Source organism: Belonocnema kinseyi, chromosome 6 (assembly GCF_010883055.1).
Source record: "Belonocnema kinseyi isolate 2016_QV_RU_SX_M_011 chromosome 6, B_treatae_v1, whole genome shotgun sequence".
Classification (NCBI taxonomy): domain Eukaryota; kingdom Metazoa; phylum Arthropoda; class Insecta; order Hymenoptera; family Cynipidae; genus Belonocnema; species Belonocnema kinseyi.
In genome coordinates, this window is record NC_046662.1 from 34,582,790 (window position 1) to 34,600,145 (window position 17,356).

The 17,356-nt window shown below is 34.8% G+C and overlaps 1 protein-coding gene across 1 annotated transcript in view; it reads left to right on the plus strand.

Moving 5' to 3' along the window:
• The window catches only part of LOC117175331 (odorant receptor 45a-like), a 31,677-nt gene extending 24,461 nt beyond the window's left edge, over positions 1-7,216 (plus strand). The window contains exon 5 of the mRNA XM_033365039.1: positions 6,975-7,216. Coding sequence (XP_033220930.1) covers positions 6,975-7,216 — 242 coding nt within the window. The remainder of the gene's footprint in view (positions 1-6,974) is intronic.
• The last annotated feature ends 10,140 nt before the right edge of the window (positions 7,217-17,356 follow it).

The window sequence follows — 17,356 nt, forward strand, 5'->3', positions numbered from 1 at the left end:
GCTCTAGATTGGTCGGCATTGTTGGCCGACCCATTGTCGGTAGCCCTGCGCGTTCTGTTGTTTTGAACCGCACTTACTACAACTATGTTTGGTGTTGTCATTATTGTTTCCACGAGAAGCTAGGGCAAGGGGTTCGTCCATCCTTGTAGAGCCCCGCATGCAAGGATAAGGCTGCTTACTCTGAGAGGTCGCCCGGTATCCCAGAGTCACCGTTCTAGACACGTCACCCAGGTGCCATTCAGCTTTCGGCATGGTTTTCACACCTCCACTTGGGGGTTAATTCCTTCGGGACCACCCCTGGACAATTGTCTGCGACTGCCTATTAATTTTTGTAACCATATTCAGCAGAAACCCTTGGTACAGGGACCCTCTATCCGCAACCCGAGGACGCGTTCGGTGGCTTTGTCATAGGCCCTTCGGTTTGATTCTAGAGGAATCAAAACCGAACCGAAGATATATATATATATATATATATTGAAAGTCAAGTAAATTTCAATTCCAAATGTGCAAAATTGAAGAAATATAAAATGTAAATCCAGAAAAAAAATAAAAAAAAGGCGAAAAAGACTAATTTTCAAGAAATATTTAAATCCAAATCACAGCCAAAAACAGGTATTTTCGATAAAACAGAAGGCTGCTCAGTAGACAGTATGTGTAACGTTTAAATCTTCAAAATAAAATTCGAAATGAGCAAATTGATTTTTTGAAGAACCAGCAGAATAATAATAATATACATTTATGGAAATGATATACAATTTGAGGGACAAATTCAGGTGCGAAGCACGAGATCCGTAATGAGAATGTATTCGTTAAAGCCAAAGGAGCTTTAACAAAAGAGAATTCACAATAAAAAGCAAGCGAAGCGAGCCGCGCGCGATGCGAGCGATGATAATGTTCCCGCGATGCAGGCAGATTTTTAAATTTAAAGTAATTACAGTCACTTTTCTCTAGTAGATTTCTCAAATTTGTCTAAATTTTCTTCACATTCACTGACATGGATGGAATTTTCCAGATTAAACAAAAATCCAATTTATTTTGATTTTTTTTTTAATTCAACATGACTTTTTTCTAACTCTTATGAATTTATCCTGAATTTCTTAAATTGCACCTAGAATTCTGATGAATTTCATAGATTTTTTAAAAATTATTTTAAAGTGAAAATAGCATTAGTTACATTATCATTACATTACACACTTCGGGTCACTTTTTTGTACAAATTAGTAACCAGTGATCCTTTTTTATGATATCAAAAGCTTCAAGAAAAATATCACTTATAAGAATTATATTTTCTCTTTCGTCTTTTAATATATGCCGTAAATACTTTATTTTTGCCATAAACTTTTTCCTCTGTATTTACCAAAACTGATTTTTCATTATAGAAAGGACCAGTTAATGTGAAAAACTAATTTAAAAATTGACAAACAAAGGCGATATTTATATACAATATCCACCATGTTCCAAATTACCACACCGTGAGGCAAAGCGTAAAAATTTCTGCAAAAATAGTCGAGAGCTGACTACTCTTAATCGATGTTGATCTTTCTTTTAAATAGTCATTTCTACATACGTGCAACAATAATAACTTATTAGAGAGTTTCAAATAAAAAACTTAAAAACCGATAAAAAATCATCGTCTCTAGTTTGTTTCAGAACAAATTTTTAAACTTTGCCCCACCATGCGCACCATATCTGACTCTTTCCTAACTCATTTTATTATTTGTAATTTAAAACATATTTTATAAAAACGTCACTTTCAATTTATTAGAATAAAAAAATTCATGTTCTTAATTTTCAGAAATATATTGCAAAAATCAAGGTAATAAATTTTTCGCTCTTTTTTTATTCCTAAAAATTCTGGAAATATGTGTAATTATTATATAAACACTAAAACAGATATAATGAATATTATATTATCACAAGATAGATAGAAAACTGAAACATAAATAGTGTTGTTAATGAAATTATTAATTTTACAAACGATTAGTCATTTACATTTTTTCTCACTTTATATTGAAAATATTTCAGTAATTAATAATTTGAAAAAGGAAATATTTTGCAAAAGTGTTTAATGCTTTATCATTTTGCTTAAATTTAGAGAAAAACTAAACTAAATGGTTAAAGGTTTAACAGCAATTCGCATTATTAATTTTGAAATGTACTTTTTCTATCATTTTAATTTTCTTCCAATTTATTTAAAATATCAAAGTTTCCAATTTCGACGAATAAGAAGAAGAGAAAATAATATTCAGTAATATTTCCTGGCAATAATGTGATTAACGTCAACGAAATAGGCGTTACTTTGTATCATTATCCATATGTGTTTTTACTATGTATTAACAAATTCAACAATTAAAATTCAACAGAATAACTACATAGGTTCTGAGAGAGCGAGAATAGGACATGGAGGACTACACTGGACTTGAAGAAACCTAATTCAAATTCAGAAAATTCACCGAGAATTTAAATGTGTTATAGAGGACTTGAAAATATGAGTATGAGAATTTGAGGAGGCTCTAAATAGGGCTAAAGTAGGTCCAACGGAATTCAAAAGTGGATATAGCGTGTTAGGTAGTGCAAAAAGTAGGTTTCATTTGAAATTTTCAGGGCATAAGTAGGGACAATTTGATACAATTTGTTTCGCAAGCGTAACGCTGTGAACAGCAATTCTTTAACAGTTTGAAGTTTGACAGGAAAGCCTAGTGTTTTCCTGCGTACCCACAGTAAGTGTAGTGTTATAAATATTAGATATAGTACTACGACTTTTATCATGACCAAGTGAAAGGAAGCAAGTGTTACTACTTGTGCAGTAAACACTTCTCCCTTTTTGAAATCACAAAAGAATTCAGTTTTAATTGCTTGCCAACGTATGCAGATATTTTGCAACAACTGCTTTATATTCAACCTTTTGAAAAAAGAGGTTTAAATTCCAGTGTCAGTAATCAGTGCCATTGTTTGCAGAACAAGTAAAGGATATCTGAAACAAGAGATCCATTCCATCTTTATGTCAAAAATTTGTGACAAGTCTTACCACTAATTATAAAAACGAATATAGATCTCTGTTGAAACCCCATAAGAAGAGAAGAGATAAGAAAAATCATGCGATCTACAATCAGAAACTCAAGCAGTTTGAAAAGTATTCTCAAAATCTTTTAAATATCTGCACGTGTCTTTGCCCCGACTTCAAGAATTGTAAGGGAAAAAGATTAACAAGAGTCCCTTCCAATGAACACCTACTTTTACTTGATTAAAAAAATGAAAGCAAATACTCCACCCGTACATGCAATTTATGGGAAACGAAAAGAGTAAAACAAGGGAAGACAGCAAGTCGAAAGAAGTAGCTCATCTTGCAAAGTCCCAAGTGGCTTTGCAAATATCAAAACCAAGTTATGAAAATTACAGTGACCATGTGAATGATACTAAATCAAACAAGATTGTAAGTACTAATATGAATATTGGCGAGGATAAATTAATACCCCTGAAGCGATTAATATTAGCATAAGAGCCTTGCAGCAGCGACAAGCTCTAAAATCTGTGGCCAAGGTAGCAGGTAGATTCGGAGCCTATTAACGAACACTGAATCATGCACGTTGATTAACAGCTACTAATCGTGATCTACGATTGTAGGTTTCCACAGAACATCCATAAGAAAATATGGTATTATTGGTGATTTTGATTCTTAGAGTTTACGCGACGTGCTGTCTTCTAATCAAAAGTAAACCAACAATACAGTTTGCCATAAAACATGTTAGGAAAATGACCCTTTGTTTAAAATACCTTCCAGATAACTGAAGGATACTGATATGCGAATTCATTGAAAGAAATAGTTTCTACGTACACCCTGAAACAATTATACTGGTTATGATTTGTGATAATACGCTACCTATGAGTGAAAAGGGATTGCAAATTATATTGAAAGCATGAGGCGATGAGAAAAAGAAACAACTTATATTTCAAGAACCAAATCAACAGCAGGATGAGGAAAAAGTATCTAGAAAAATCGTGAAACCCTGAAAAGAAAAGATCAGCCAACTTCCGTTTTGAACTTTTCAAGAACAAACAATAAACTTAAATGCCACAGAATATTACGACATCGTACACGGGGAGAAAACCAATCTTCAACACATTCACAACTCCACCAGTTCTCGCTCATATTTCTGATGATGATCTTTGATCTTTTGTTAATGATCAAAGGCATCCCTTATGAATGAAGCTCTCCGCTTCCCATGCCGCACTTAAAATGTAGAACAGTGCGTCAAAGCAGCCTAAGATGAAAACGAAAGCAAATTTCAAATTTTCCAAAAAGAACCTGAGGTTAGAAAACGCATATAGCATTAAGCTCGGGAAGGTGGGTGGTTGGGACGGGCTGCGGTGGGCCTTAATATTCAACCACGTCCTCGTCGTGATTCCTGGCTTGTTCTTTATAACGCTGGAACAAGCAGAGAATTGCATCTTAGGATAACGGCCAGCAGTAAATGAAATTTGAGCTGTTTCAGGTTGCAGAGTTTACTTCCATATTGTATGCAGCTTACCAGCTGGTTTTGCACGCCAGTCCTCAGCGTCTTTGAACAGTTGACTTCTGGAGGAGTATTACTATAGGCAACCTCTATATCCAAGAACATGTCCCACAGCATACCCCTTTTGTTCCAACTGTTGCAACAATTTTGCTCCTAGAGCATGGAGTGCTGTTTCTACTGAGCAGCCAGCCTGAAAAGCCTGTTGCCCTCTGTGCAGCGGGAAGGCTAAAAGCACCTCATCCCTGATACATCATTCGGCCAACGCCTCCAACGTCTTTAGGATAAAAGACGTTAAGATGATCGGTCGAAAATCATTTGCAGCTGTGTAACCCTCCTTCCTACATTTGGGAATGAAGGCCACTCTACTGTCCTGTCATGCCAATGATACGCGTTCGTTTTAGAGCAATGCTTGCCCTAAATAATTTGGTCATTGGAGGGAAGACAAAATCCAGGGCTTTTTGTAAAATCACTGGATAGATACCATTCGCGACTGGTGATATAAAAGAACAGAAAAACCCTACGGCCCATTCCACCTTTTTGCTGTCTAGGACCTTGAAGGCGAAATTCCAATAGACCCTCTCCGACTCTTGGCCCCAGCCTTCCTTCTTTTGGTGTGTACATATTCGCTGAAAAAATGGAAAGTGAACTACCATCAGTTGGTTCAGCGTAACTTCATCTTCGACAAACTCGCCATTTTCGAGCCTTATTAGCACTTGGCGAGCTTTCGGATTTACACTAGGATCTCGTGGAGCTTTGCTGTTTCCAAAATGTTTTCCGATTCTTCGTAGAAGTCCCGCCAGTCTTTCTGTTTATACTTTCTTATATATTTATTGTATTCATACTGATACGTTTTATAGATTTCCCAGTTAAAAGGAAATTTAATTCTGGTCACCCTGTTGCAGAACATTCTTTTCTTTTTGCAGAATTTTTCCAGGGAAGTATGTCACCATTCTGCTTCCTTTCTAGTCTTAATTGTGCTTGTAGGGCAATTGTTTTCATATGATGTAGTCAGAGCCCTTCGCTCTGAGTTCCACTTCATATGAATTCCAGAGTGTACGAGTATTTTTATAGTTTTCGATCTTTAAAACCGCCAGTTTTCATAGGCTCAGCTGAATCAAGATATATTTTTGGTCCGATAGAGACTCCTCATCAGAGACTCCCCAGCCTCTCTTCTCCTCAGCTGCTCCAAGCTTAGATTTAGATCTAGAATCTCACACCTATTTTATTCTCGAATGTGGGAGTATTCCCAGTATTAAGCGTTGAATTCCGAAAAATTAAGAATTTGCATTTCTATGAATACGCGATTTTTCTCTGTCTAAAAAACTCCTAACAGAAACACAAAAAGTGCAAATCCTATTCCTCTCAATTGACTTCGTAAAATTTAAAGAAAGCATTTATTTAACCGATTTTTCATTATGGAATCGTTTTATAACTCATAAATTCGAAAAATATTCAAATTTATGTTTATTTATATTTCAATAATTTATTTAAACGTGTTAAAAAATGCATTAAAGAAATCTCTTTATATGCGTGAATTATAATGTTTTAAACTTATATTCCACATGAAGGAATGAAAACAATTTTTTACACATATTTTGTGAACTTATTAGGCGACCGCTATTGAAAAAGAAATAAATTAGTTTCGGAGATATCATATTCTTATAATGACATCTTAGATAGATGGAAAAATCGCGCATTGAAAATAATAGAATAATCTTCACTTTTACGCTGAAATCTGAAAATATTAATTTTTCTCTATTCAACGCTTATTACCGAGTTACCTCGATTCAGAATCTCCCCGTATCTCATCGTATGATGAGAGCTCGCATCTTAACCCAACTGCAGAGGAATTCTATTCTCCTGGGAGTCCCGCATTATACTCTCAACTTCTCTGGGAGGTGGAATTTCTGCCCCTAAGCCTTACTCTAATAACAGCAACATCCCTAAAGCAAAGCTTAGGCATCAAAATCGCATGCATACCTTTAACAACTATGCAAGCCTTTGGCATTTTTCGAGCGGCCCTTTATATATGGAGGCACAGTCTGACAAGCCACTAATCCTTTTCATATATAATTAGGGTTCTTGCATTAAGGCAAGCTCTGTCTCCAGCACTGGGATGCGTCTCGCTAAAACCACAAAGACGCCTTTTCTGTGGTGCAAATTAATCTGTATCATGAAGATTCCCATCACCGCCATTAAACGGTTAATTCACGATACATCCTGAAGCTTTATGACATATGTTAAGAACCTTTATTTATGCAATTAGAATATCCCTGCGCAGCTAGTACATTATACTTTTCGATAAGAAAATATAGTTATTAGGGGCAGGATCAGTATTCGGTACTAACTTGTTATACATAACGAAGGTACTAAAAATTCACTTCATTTGTATCTTTTAGGGTAATTTCTTTACAATCTTCAATGGAAACGTGTAACGTAAAGCAGTTCCGATTTTTGCAGTACGCTGGGACCGCGATTTCCCAGAACCTGATATACTGTTAAATTCAGCGATGAGGGGGCAACAAGGCGAAAGAGATGCGCTTCCAAGGTCACCGAAGTTGCGCAATTCATGGCTCGGTACTATAAGAAGTTACAAACAAGAAGAAGAAGAGCAACGGTTCGAAGAACTTCGATTTAACGTGAAGGTCATTGAGGCCGAGCCAGAAACCCCTGGTGAATCGCAGTCTCAGTTTAACATGTGACTTTCATTTTAGCTACTTTGTACTTTCTTTATGTTTTCATATCACTTCTATTAAGAGAGGTTTATATGCCATAAATTACTAGTATGAAATACGCGAGTCAAAATTGTAACATGAAATTCTAAATATATTCTAAATAAATTCGAAAAATATATTTCAAATGCGAAAATATATTGTGTATTTTTTCTTCACCTAAACAAATGCTTACTTATTTTCAAATTTAGTTTGTTGGGAATCATCATCTGAGTTATATTGATTTTTTAATTGAAAACCAATAAAAAGGAAAAATTAATTTTGTAAGTAACTTCAAGTTACTTTAATTAGTAACTGCAAGTAGGTACAGTTTGAAGTGACGTTAATGTACATAATTTAATTTTAAAAAGTACCTTACTCAGCACTAACCACATTCAACCTTTCTCAAACTTGATCAAATTACCGCGACTTTTTTCTATTTTAAGCGGGCCTTATATTAAAAAATGTCAATTTGCGTATGCGAAACGTTATCTCAGAAAGAATTTCAGAAACTTGAAAAAATATCGCGTATGTACGCCAATATACTTTCTTTTTTAAGCGCAATATCGCTTATCTTGCTTAAATGCATCATTATACGCTGAAATGGTCATTAATCAAGTCAATAATAAAAAATGATAAAAGATTTACATACATCTGTTGTTTGCGCACTCGGTAAAAAGATTCTTGCTTCCCCGAACTTATTTTATATAATTTTTGTAACGCCTTATTATTTATCACATGTGCAAACTGAAAAATTATATTTATTTAATCATACTGGGGCTTAGGTTAAAATAGTAACCGCAACGCTTTTGATTTATAAATATTGCAGAATTTTTAAGTATCTTGCAGTTTAAAGATGCAAGAATAAGAAGTTAAGGACACAATCGTTTTTTGTGCGAATGATACGAGAATTCTCGGTCAATTATACAAAATTTCCTATACAAATTACAGAAAAACGCATGCTGTGACCACCCTAAATTCCCATGTATCCAATTGTGTGCGAAAATTCGCTGACATGACCAGAAAATAATTGGATGACACCTGGACACAAATAATATAAAAAATTTCGATTCTGGGTGTTGGATTTTCACTAAAGATTCCTTGTTGTGCCGTAATTCTAACCTTATCTAGTAATGTTACCTTAATTTTTGTTTTGAACAAATAAAAAATATTTATATAACCATATTATTTAACTATTGTATATTTCACCAATTCATTTTGAAAAATCGTATAATTATTTATATAATTATTCCTTGCATTTTGTGATATAGTGCCATGAGAGATCAGCGCCACCTTGATGGAAAAAAAATTATCTCGATAAACGGTGACGCGATTTTGGTTTTTTTTAAATTGAGAAAGTGAGAATAAAATAACTGCTATGAAGTACAGAAGATGACTGACTTCTTTAACGGTCAAAATATATGGATTGCGTGGCTACAGGCTCTTTATAGATTCAAGATTCAACATTCAAAATTTAAGATTAGGTTTATCATACAAATTCAATGTGAAATACAAAAGAAATCGCAAATAAAAATAAGTACAGTAAGATGGGTTTCGCACAGAAAGCTAGTCTGGGCAATTCCACTTAATTCTGGTTCCCTGTAATATGCCGCTGACTTTTACAAGGAAGTACCTAATTTGCGTCCATAACACAATAATCCTAAGTTGTAATTGCAAAAATCAAAAATTAATTAATTAAATGCCTCAACACAGTGTCAGTGTATGTCAATTGTCTTAGATTTCTAAATTGAGTTTTATAGTTGGAACTCGTCACACGATCAATAGCTTTGCTAAACATATCATTTGCCCACTTTGTTATCATGTTTGTTTTTTTTAGAGTAACCGCATGAGGGTGACTCCATTGCCGATTCCATGTATCGAGTTCGCCGATAGATTTGAGTTGGAACTTAAATTGCAAAGCCCAATTACACTTAATACTTGCGGTACTGTGTGCAGTCTCTCTATAGAAAAAAACGATATATTTAGTTAACATCGATTCCAGGTGAAATATTTGCAGCAAAAGAAAAATTAATCTTACAAGCTGAACTTTACTCCAATTGTAAATACCGCAGTTACCTTCAGCAATCATAAATACCAAACCACTGCGCAGTCAATAACACCCTAGGTAGCCACTGCATTGCCGCGAATCCCGTGGGTGATTCGTGCACAGGCTTAATTACTGTGGGTGGTAAATGCACACCTTCAAATATCGTAAAATTCTAGTGCGCAGGCCAAAGTACTGTGAACATTTACTGCGCAACTGTAAGTACAATATATATATATATATATATATATGTACGAAGCAGGCCTAAATACCGTAGGTATACCGTTGCTCATTTGCCGTTTGTAAAGAATATCAAATGAAAAAGGTAATAAAGTGTGAAATACGTACAAATGATAACTCTAAAGATGTTCTTAATTTTTCATATTGTTTTTGCATTGATCTTATAATTTGTGACTTTGTTAAATTGATAATTTTAATTTAGCGCTAGAGACATGAATGTGAAAGAATGTAGCTAGGCTTTTCTCGAAATTCTTACCTGCGTTGTACTTACTTGTCATTCCTCTAAGCTATCCTCAGATTCGAATTTAGTGAATCTTTTCTTGTTTATTATGAAATTATTAGTCGAGAAGCATACTCTCTTAAATAATAGTGTTTCTAAACTAGTTCAACAGCATTCACAATGTTTAGCAAACTCTCCCACTTGTCAGGCTTAAGATTCACCGCGGAGCCTACAAGGTAACTTATGAATCCTCCAGAAGCATCTCGTTTTCTATTCATACGCTCATAACTTATGGTGCGTCGGAAATTGTTTATCCGCATTCACAATGTTTATCCCTCCCCCTTGTTAGGTAGACTCAGGATACACCGCTCAGCTTATGGCGATAAGAGCTTGAAAGGTGTAGTAAGAGATACAAGGCTGATGAGAGGTTCTGAATGAGGAACGGCTAATTGCTAATTAGTTTCAAAAATAAACCTAGGTGAAGACTACAGGAAGAAGAGAAGAAAAAACGCAACGCAGAGGTAAATCAAAGTAAAGAATTTGCAGAAAGTAGAAATGAAAATAGAAGATCGCAATAAGATGAACAAACGCTTAGATAGGGCAAATAGGCAGACGGAAATAGGTCATAAAAATGTAGAGTTTAATACTACGGGATAACATCGTTACGAGTGCATCCGAAGTATGCGGTACAGCGGTTGTATGAAGAATGAACGGAGATGCTTGATGAAATTACGAAATTCGTACAGTTGTCAGGAAAAAAAGCAAGAATGAGAATAGAAAAATGTTGTACATAGTTAGTCCGAATCAAGAATATCATTATTAAAATGGTATGGGATGCAGACGGAGGAAAATTATGTTTAAATGCATTTTTGAAGAAATTTTATTCACAAGCATAAAAACATGATGCATAAAAACTGTGAATTATGAGAGGATACGCTAGGAAAATCCTTTGAGAGTGGCAAAATTGAAAACGGTGTCTTTAGCTTTAAAGCTATAATTGATAACTTAAAGAATGGTAAAGCTTCAGGTACGGGCGGTATTACCACTGAAGTACTGAAGGACGGTCATTAGTATTTGTTTATATGAATCAGGTAGTTTACAGGGAAAATTTCAAATGATTGGAGAACGGCAATTATCGTGTTACTCTGCAATGAAACGTGTGATTAAGGCAATTACTCTAATTGTAGAGCCATCTGCTTATTAAATATCGCAGATACAATATTTACGAAAATACTTTTTCTATGGCGACGAGAACAAAACAGGAAAAAATTTGAAAAGTCCAATATGCCACGAAGATCATATGTGTTCTGATATTTGGCTTCTGATAGATCACAGGCAAAATTTGAGATTAGCAAAAAAGTTTCAAGGTAATTTCTTTATACGGAAAAAGTCTTCGACATGATGAATCGACTTAAACTTTGGCAAGTTCTACAAAAGTATGGAGGCAATGTTTGGTTTCTAGATATAATAAAAGGAATACATTGAGGTAGTAAATTGATTGTAATGGGAATAAATGGCCATCTTTACTATACATTATATTCATAGACAAATTTCTGAGAATTACTCCCTTAGATACAAAAGTTGTTGCTCTAGGGACTGTGGCGGTTCTTCGATTAGCATTTGCAGATGCTCAGGTTGTTACGGCAGAAGTAGTTTAGGATTTGCAGAGAATGTTGAGCAGACCAAATACTAGCATAAAGAGCGTGGGTTTATAATATTTGTGTGACGAGAAGTATTAGTGGGATTATAGACGCCTAAAATGAAAATTGTTGATTCTCATGGGTCATTTGGCTAGGTTTGGTTAGAGGATGTGATTGAGATAAAAATGATAAATCTTCTAATGGAATTATCACTCACTTTTTGTGATCTATACACCCTCCTGCACATTCCTCACTAATCCTTGTCGTATAAATGATTTGATCTCCGGTAGTAAAACGAGACCAGAACCGAACGAATGATCATTTTTCATCTAAACGTGAAAATTCAAATCTCAAACCTTCTTTCTTCTCCTAGTCTCTTCTATCCTACCATATCCTATCAACACATATCTATCCTATCATATCCTATCAACACATATCCTATCCTATCATATCCTATCAAAACATAGCCTATCCTATCTCGATCAATCCTATTTAATTCAACACTACTCTACCCTGTCCCATGGTGTCCTGCCATGTCCAGTCCTGTCCTACTCTATTCATACCAGTTCTCTCATGTCGTATCCTGTCATGTTCTGTCATGTAGCTATCCTGTCCTATACTATACAATCTTATAGTATCTCATCTACTATATCCTGACCTGTAATTTCTTATTCTTTTCTACACAATCCAAACTACCCTACCCCTTCCTACGCTACCCTATCATATCATATCTTCTTATATAATATCTTGCCATATCCTATTATATCCTTTTATATCCTACTATATCTTATCATATTGTATCCTGACCGATCCTATCATATACTTTCCTATTCTATCCTTCAAAATTCTATCCTAACAAGTCCCATCCTATCATATGTGAAATTGAGATAAAAGAAACGTAAGAGATCAAGAATATATATCGTCGGTACAGCTGTACACTTTTTTCGTTTAGGTCTCATAACTCTTAGACCAATTAAACCCTGTAATTTATTATCTCTACTGGTTTTCTGACTTTCATATTCTTATCAAATTATGCCACACGGTCTGTTGGCTCGGCACACGTCGCCAATGAATGTTCAGTACTTGGTTTTATGTAAAAAGTATGTGCACAATTGGAGATGTTTAAACACCAATCACATATAATAGATGAGAGAAGTAAAGAGATGTTAAATTTTTCAACCGTAAACTATTGTTAGATAAGTGATACATCTGTCGTTATAACAAAATATTATATAGAGAGCAGAATCGACCGACTAAGAATTAGTCTAGGTAATTAGGACAGTGATGAGAACTGAAAAATAAAAATTCTACCTGAAGAAAGCAACGGAGGTATACAACATAACATTAGATGAAGATACCATATAATAAATTGATGATTTTTAATACCTCAACCCAAGTGCGAATTGCCGGAGCTGAATACACGGCCCAATGTTGGTACGATTTTGGCAGCCAACGGCCGGCTAACGATATTGGGCCAATATCGGCATTTTAATTGGCTCAGTGTTGAAGCAGTATGGGCAGTCTAGATTAGATCTTTAAATTTGCCGATCCTTCACCAATGCTTGGCCCAGTATAGGCACTTTATTGTACCAAGTCTCACTTTTAGTACGGGGAACCATGTTTCACGAAGATCAGCTAAAGTTTGGCCCACTGACGGCACATTACTGGGCCAAGTGTCACGTTCATCACGGAAGACCATGTTTTATTTAAACCTAAAAAACAAATCTTACCTGAAAGATAAAAGAAATTGTCAAATTTCACGATGAAATTTCTAAGTTCTGTCATTAAAAATGGTAAATGTTTATGAAAAATTACATTTTCTGCCATCGAAAAAAGTTGTGAAGTAGCCTACAACGGAAGAAAACTAAATATTACGCGAACAAAAATTGTAATCGATTTAAATGATTTCTTTAAAAATTATTGTATTGATATTCCTGTAAACACTTCATATATTTAACATTTACGTAACGTCGCATGATAATAAATAATTAGAAAAAGAGAGCTTAAAATTTGGTACTTTAACTTTTCTGAATTGTAATTTATGAGAATAGCTTTTTCACAGACTTTCAACTTGTCGGTTTAGCACAGTGGTTAGCACTCCCGACTGCCAGGCGATTATTTTTCAAATATTTCTTTGTCATATCCTTATACTATTCAATGATTTTTGATCAGTTTTTGAATTAACTCCGGCATCCAGATTGTTCCGATATTGATAATCAGTGTTGGTCCGATAATGGCAGCCAAGCCATGGCCTCCAAGTCAAGGCCATAGTTATCAATCCAACAATGGCGCAATGATTGTAGCTAGGTTTGGTCCAATACTGGTATCCTGTGTTGGGCCCACAATGGCAGCCAAACCTTGGCTGCCAAGTGCAGACCATACTTATCATACCGGCATTGACACGATAATGGCAGCCAAGCTTCGGCAATATTCTTTCCGACTATGGGTCAATGCTGGGCCACATGTGGCTTCGCACTTGTGCAAATTAAAGTTATACAATTTTAAAGAACTGAATTATTTAATAAATTATTTATCAGATCCTATCCCATCCGATCCTATTCTATTCGAACTTATCCCTTCATATGTAGAGTTTAGATGAAAAAGAAAATTTGTAGTGCGATGAAATATATATATCGTTGCTTCAGCTGAACATTTTTTCCCGCGTAGTTCTCATAACTCTCACATCAAATGTGGATGTTTTTGATGGAGGACCTATGCCAATGAGTGTATAATCGTCTGTTTGATATTAGAAATGTGTACATAGTTGAAGATCAAATAAGTGAAGAGATGCTGAATTCTGGAACAGTAAAATGTTATTAAAAAGTAATAAATCTGTCGTTCGAGCCAAATGAATTAAACACCATTTACATGAGTTAGTTGTTGTTTAATTTTTTGCAATGATTTACAATCACAATTAAGCCGTTCTCCATAAGATCCACTTGAGTCACAAAAGGGCAAACGGAAAGAAACACCAAGTGAGAAACAAATTTAGTGACCAAAGAAAATTATTATTAATTTTCCAAGAGAAAATCAAATAATTTGCCCATATGTGGTATAGCAAAGCAATGAAAAACAAATGTCATGAAACAATTCATTAATTTTTTTAAAAACTAGAGTCGTTATCTTGAAACTTTTTGCACTTAGAGAAAAGGTTTTCTTGGGGCAAAAGGACCTTTCTTGACATATATAAAATTTTCTCTCGAATTGAACACTAAGAGGACTTTCATTTGTGTCAACAGAAATCCTTTTGAAAAAATATTATCCTTTAAGGGAATAACTTCACCTATTCTTGCAACCAAATAATTATGTTTGTGTAAAAAATTATATTGACGTGGTTCGAAACAAAACGGAGAAGGGAAATGTGTTCTCGTTTAAAGACAATTTTTCCTCTGAGAGTTTATGTGTATATTATATAAAGTTCGAAAATATTTATAATTTTTGTGTCTGCGGTAAATAAAATCGGACGACGGAAAAAGTAGATATTTAATTTTATTTCAGATGATCTTCTCATCGTTTCTTTTTTAAAATAAGACATTATTTGTTGTCTGGTTGCCAAATCAGCTTGTTATCAAGCTGGAAGACTCCACATAAACTTAAAATTGACCCAAAAACAATAAAAAACTCAATTTTTAGTTTTAAAAAGACAAGATTTGATATCTTTTCATTGATAAAATTATTAATTTATTTACTACAGACCCCGAATTTATTAATATTTATAACTTTTTCAAAAATTTACGCACGAATAAAAGTATTGATTTCAATCAAGGTATGAAAGCTGCTTTTAACCACTTTTTCACTCTATGTGTGATAAAATGAGGATTGCGAAGATACTTTCCTTTTTTATGCTTATTTTCTGTTGCTAGTAAAGACCTCTTAACTCCGGTCTTCGTCAAATACATCAAATCGTGTTTTCCTTCGGTGCAGCTGCCTGCAATATGAAGTTATGGCACCGCCTCGTATACCTGCTTTATACCTGTGTCGAACTTTCATAAATTCGTACACAGACCCGCGCCATTTCGAAGTTAAGAGGTCCTAGTGTAGATTAAAATATGTTTTCAACTTCATAAATTGCTTATAAATGTTCCATTCATGACGAATTTCGTTTATTAAATAACTTTTGGATAATAAAGCAAGACGATTTGAAAAATAATTTTTGTCTACAATAAACCCATTGTTTGCTGCGGTACCATGTGTAAATCCGGACTGAGGCAGATTTTTTTTATTGCTCCAAAACAAAAGACAAGTAATCGAGACTATCTATTAATTAACATGAAAAATCGAGTAATACTCTGATTGAAAAAATGTGATGTTTGAAAATGATTTACCAAAAAGTTTGCGTGACTGTTTCTTATGTTCGTATACCTATTTATATGATTTGTGCTGCAATTTAAATTTTAAACTATCGGCATGAATTATCCATTTATCTATAATATTAACAATGATTATTATACAACTAAGTTTTTCCATTACAATATCATTTTGACATAAATTGCTTAATCCCATATAATGTAAATAAAAGTTTTTTTTAAACAAGTTTTTATTAAAATGTACTAAGAATAAACGACATAATTTCTATAAAAAGTGGAGTGCCCGAGAGCTCTGGCTCTTGCAGTCAGCTACGTTGCATTGTGCTAACTTCCCAATGCAACGAATTATGCGGTTACGTCACCAATATCGCGCAGTACCACCCACAATAGTCCTCTCTTGGATGGAGGCCATGGTTCAGTTAGAAGTGACAATAGGACCGAATCGAGGATACGACCAGACAATGACCCCGGAGAAACGCAAGAATATCGTTTTAAATGGTCGGACCAACTCAGAAGGGACTTCCTTAGCTGTTGGTAACATTGAGTAAATGTGCACCCGGAATATGCTCATAATATGCCACAGTATTAAGAGATCAGATATCTTTTTCACCCAAAGAGGGATACAAAGTTCTTTATTAAGGATAAGAGCAAGATCTTTTAGAAAGCACACCACCCGTTTCAGCAAGATCACCTTCATAGACAGCCGATAATGCCAACATGAGAAACAGGAGGTCAAAAATCCACCAAAAGTCTTTCTCAGGATGGAAAAATTAATTTAAGTTAATACTGCTCTCCTTGATTTGCTCCCTAAAGATATTGATGTCTAGATTTTGAACTTTGTAGTTTACGAGAAGGCGGTCTCCCTTCTTATTGATAATAGAAGTACTGATACTTTAGTAAGCATCAGTAAAACTCGCGGGTGTGTTGCGCAGCTTCAGTTTAAAATTAAAACATCGCAATGATTGAAAATCCGCCTAATCGAGAAGAGATTCAAGTCATCTAGGAATAAGTCAGGGCCAGATAAATACAACAACTTTTTTTAGAAAGAGTTCACTTCTACGCACCAACATCTAACTCGTATATTGACTATTTTCCTAAATAGAGAACAATACATCCCGCAGTAGTTAGTGGAAAAACGCACTTTGCTGATCCCTAAGACCGGAGATTTGTCAATTCCAAAGAACCACCGGCCCATATCTTTTTCAAACAGCAGCTACAAGTTATTCACTGGCATAATCAAAGATAGGATATTAACATCTATCGAGCCGGTATAGAGTGCAATAGTTAATTAACGCGGACGCAAGAGAGGACTAGCTGGTTGCAAAGAGAACCTGTTAATAGACAGGTGTATTATCCAGGATTCTATCGGGTATCGACGCAATATGTTAATTATTTGGATTTACTAACATCAGGCATTCGATAAAGCGAACCATGAGCTACTTATTAAGCTTCTTCAATGCATGGAGGTGGATTCTAAAATAGTGAGATGTGTGAAAAAGCTTATGCTCTTGTGGCGGAAAAGGTTTGTCATAATATCTGACAAAAGACAAGTGACTATCAGCCATGTCACATATAAGAGGGAGGTCTATCTAAGGAGACTATTTATATCTGATACTTTTCTGTATCTCCCTCTTGCCTCTATCTATCGTGCTCAGAGGCAAAACTCTGGACAGAAGAGAA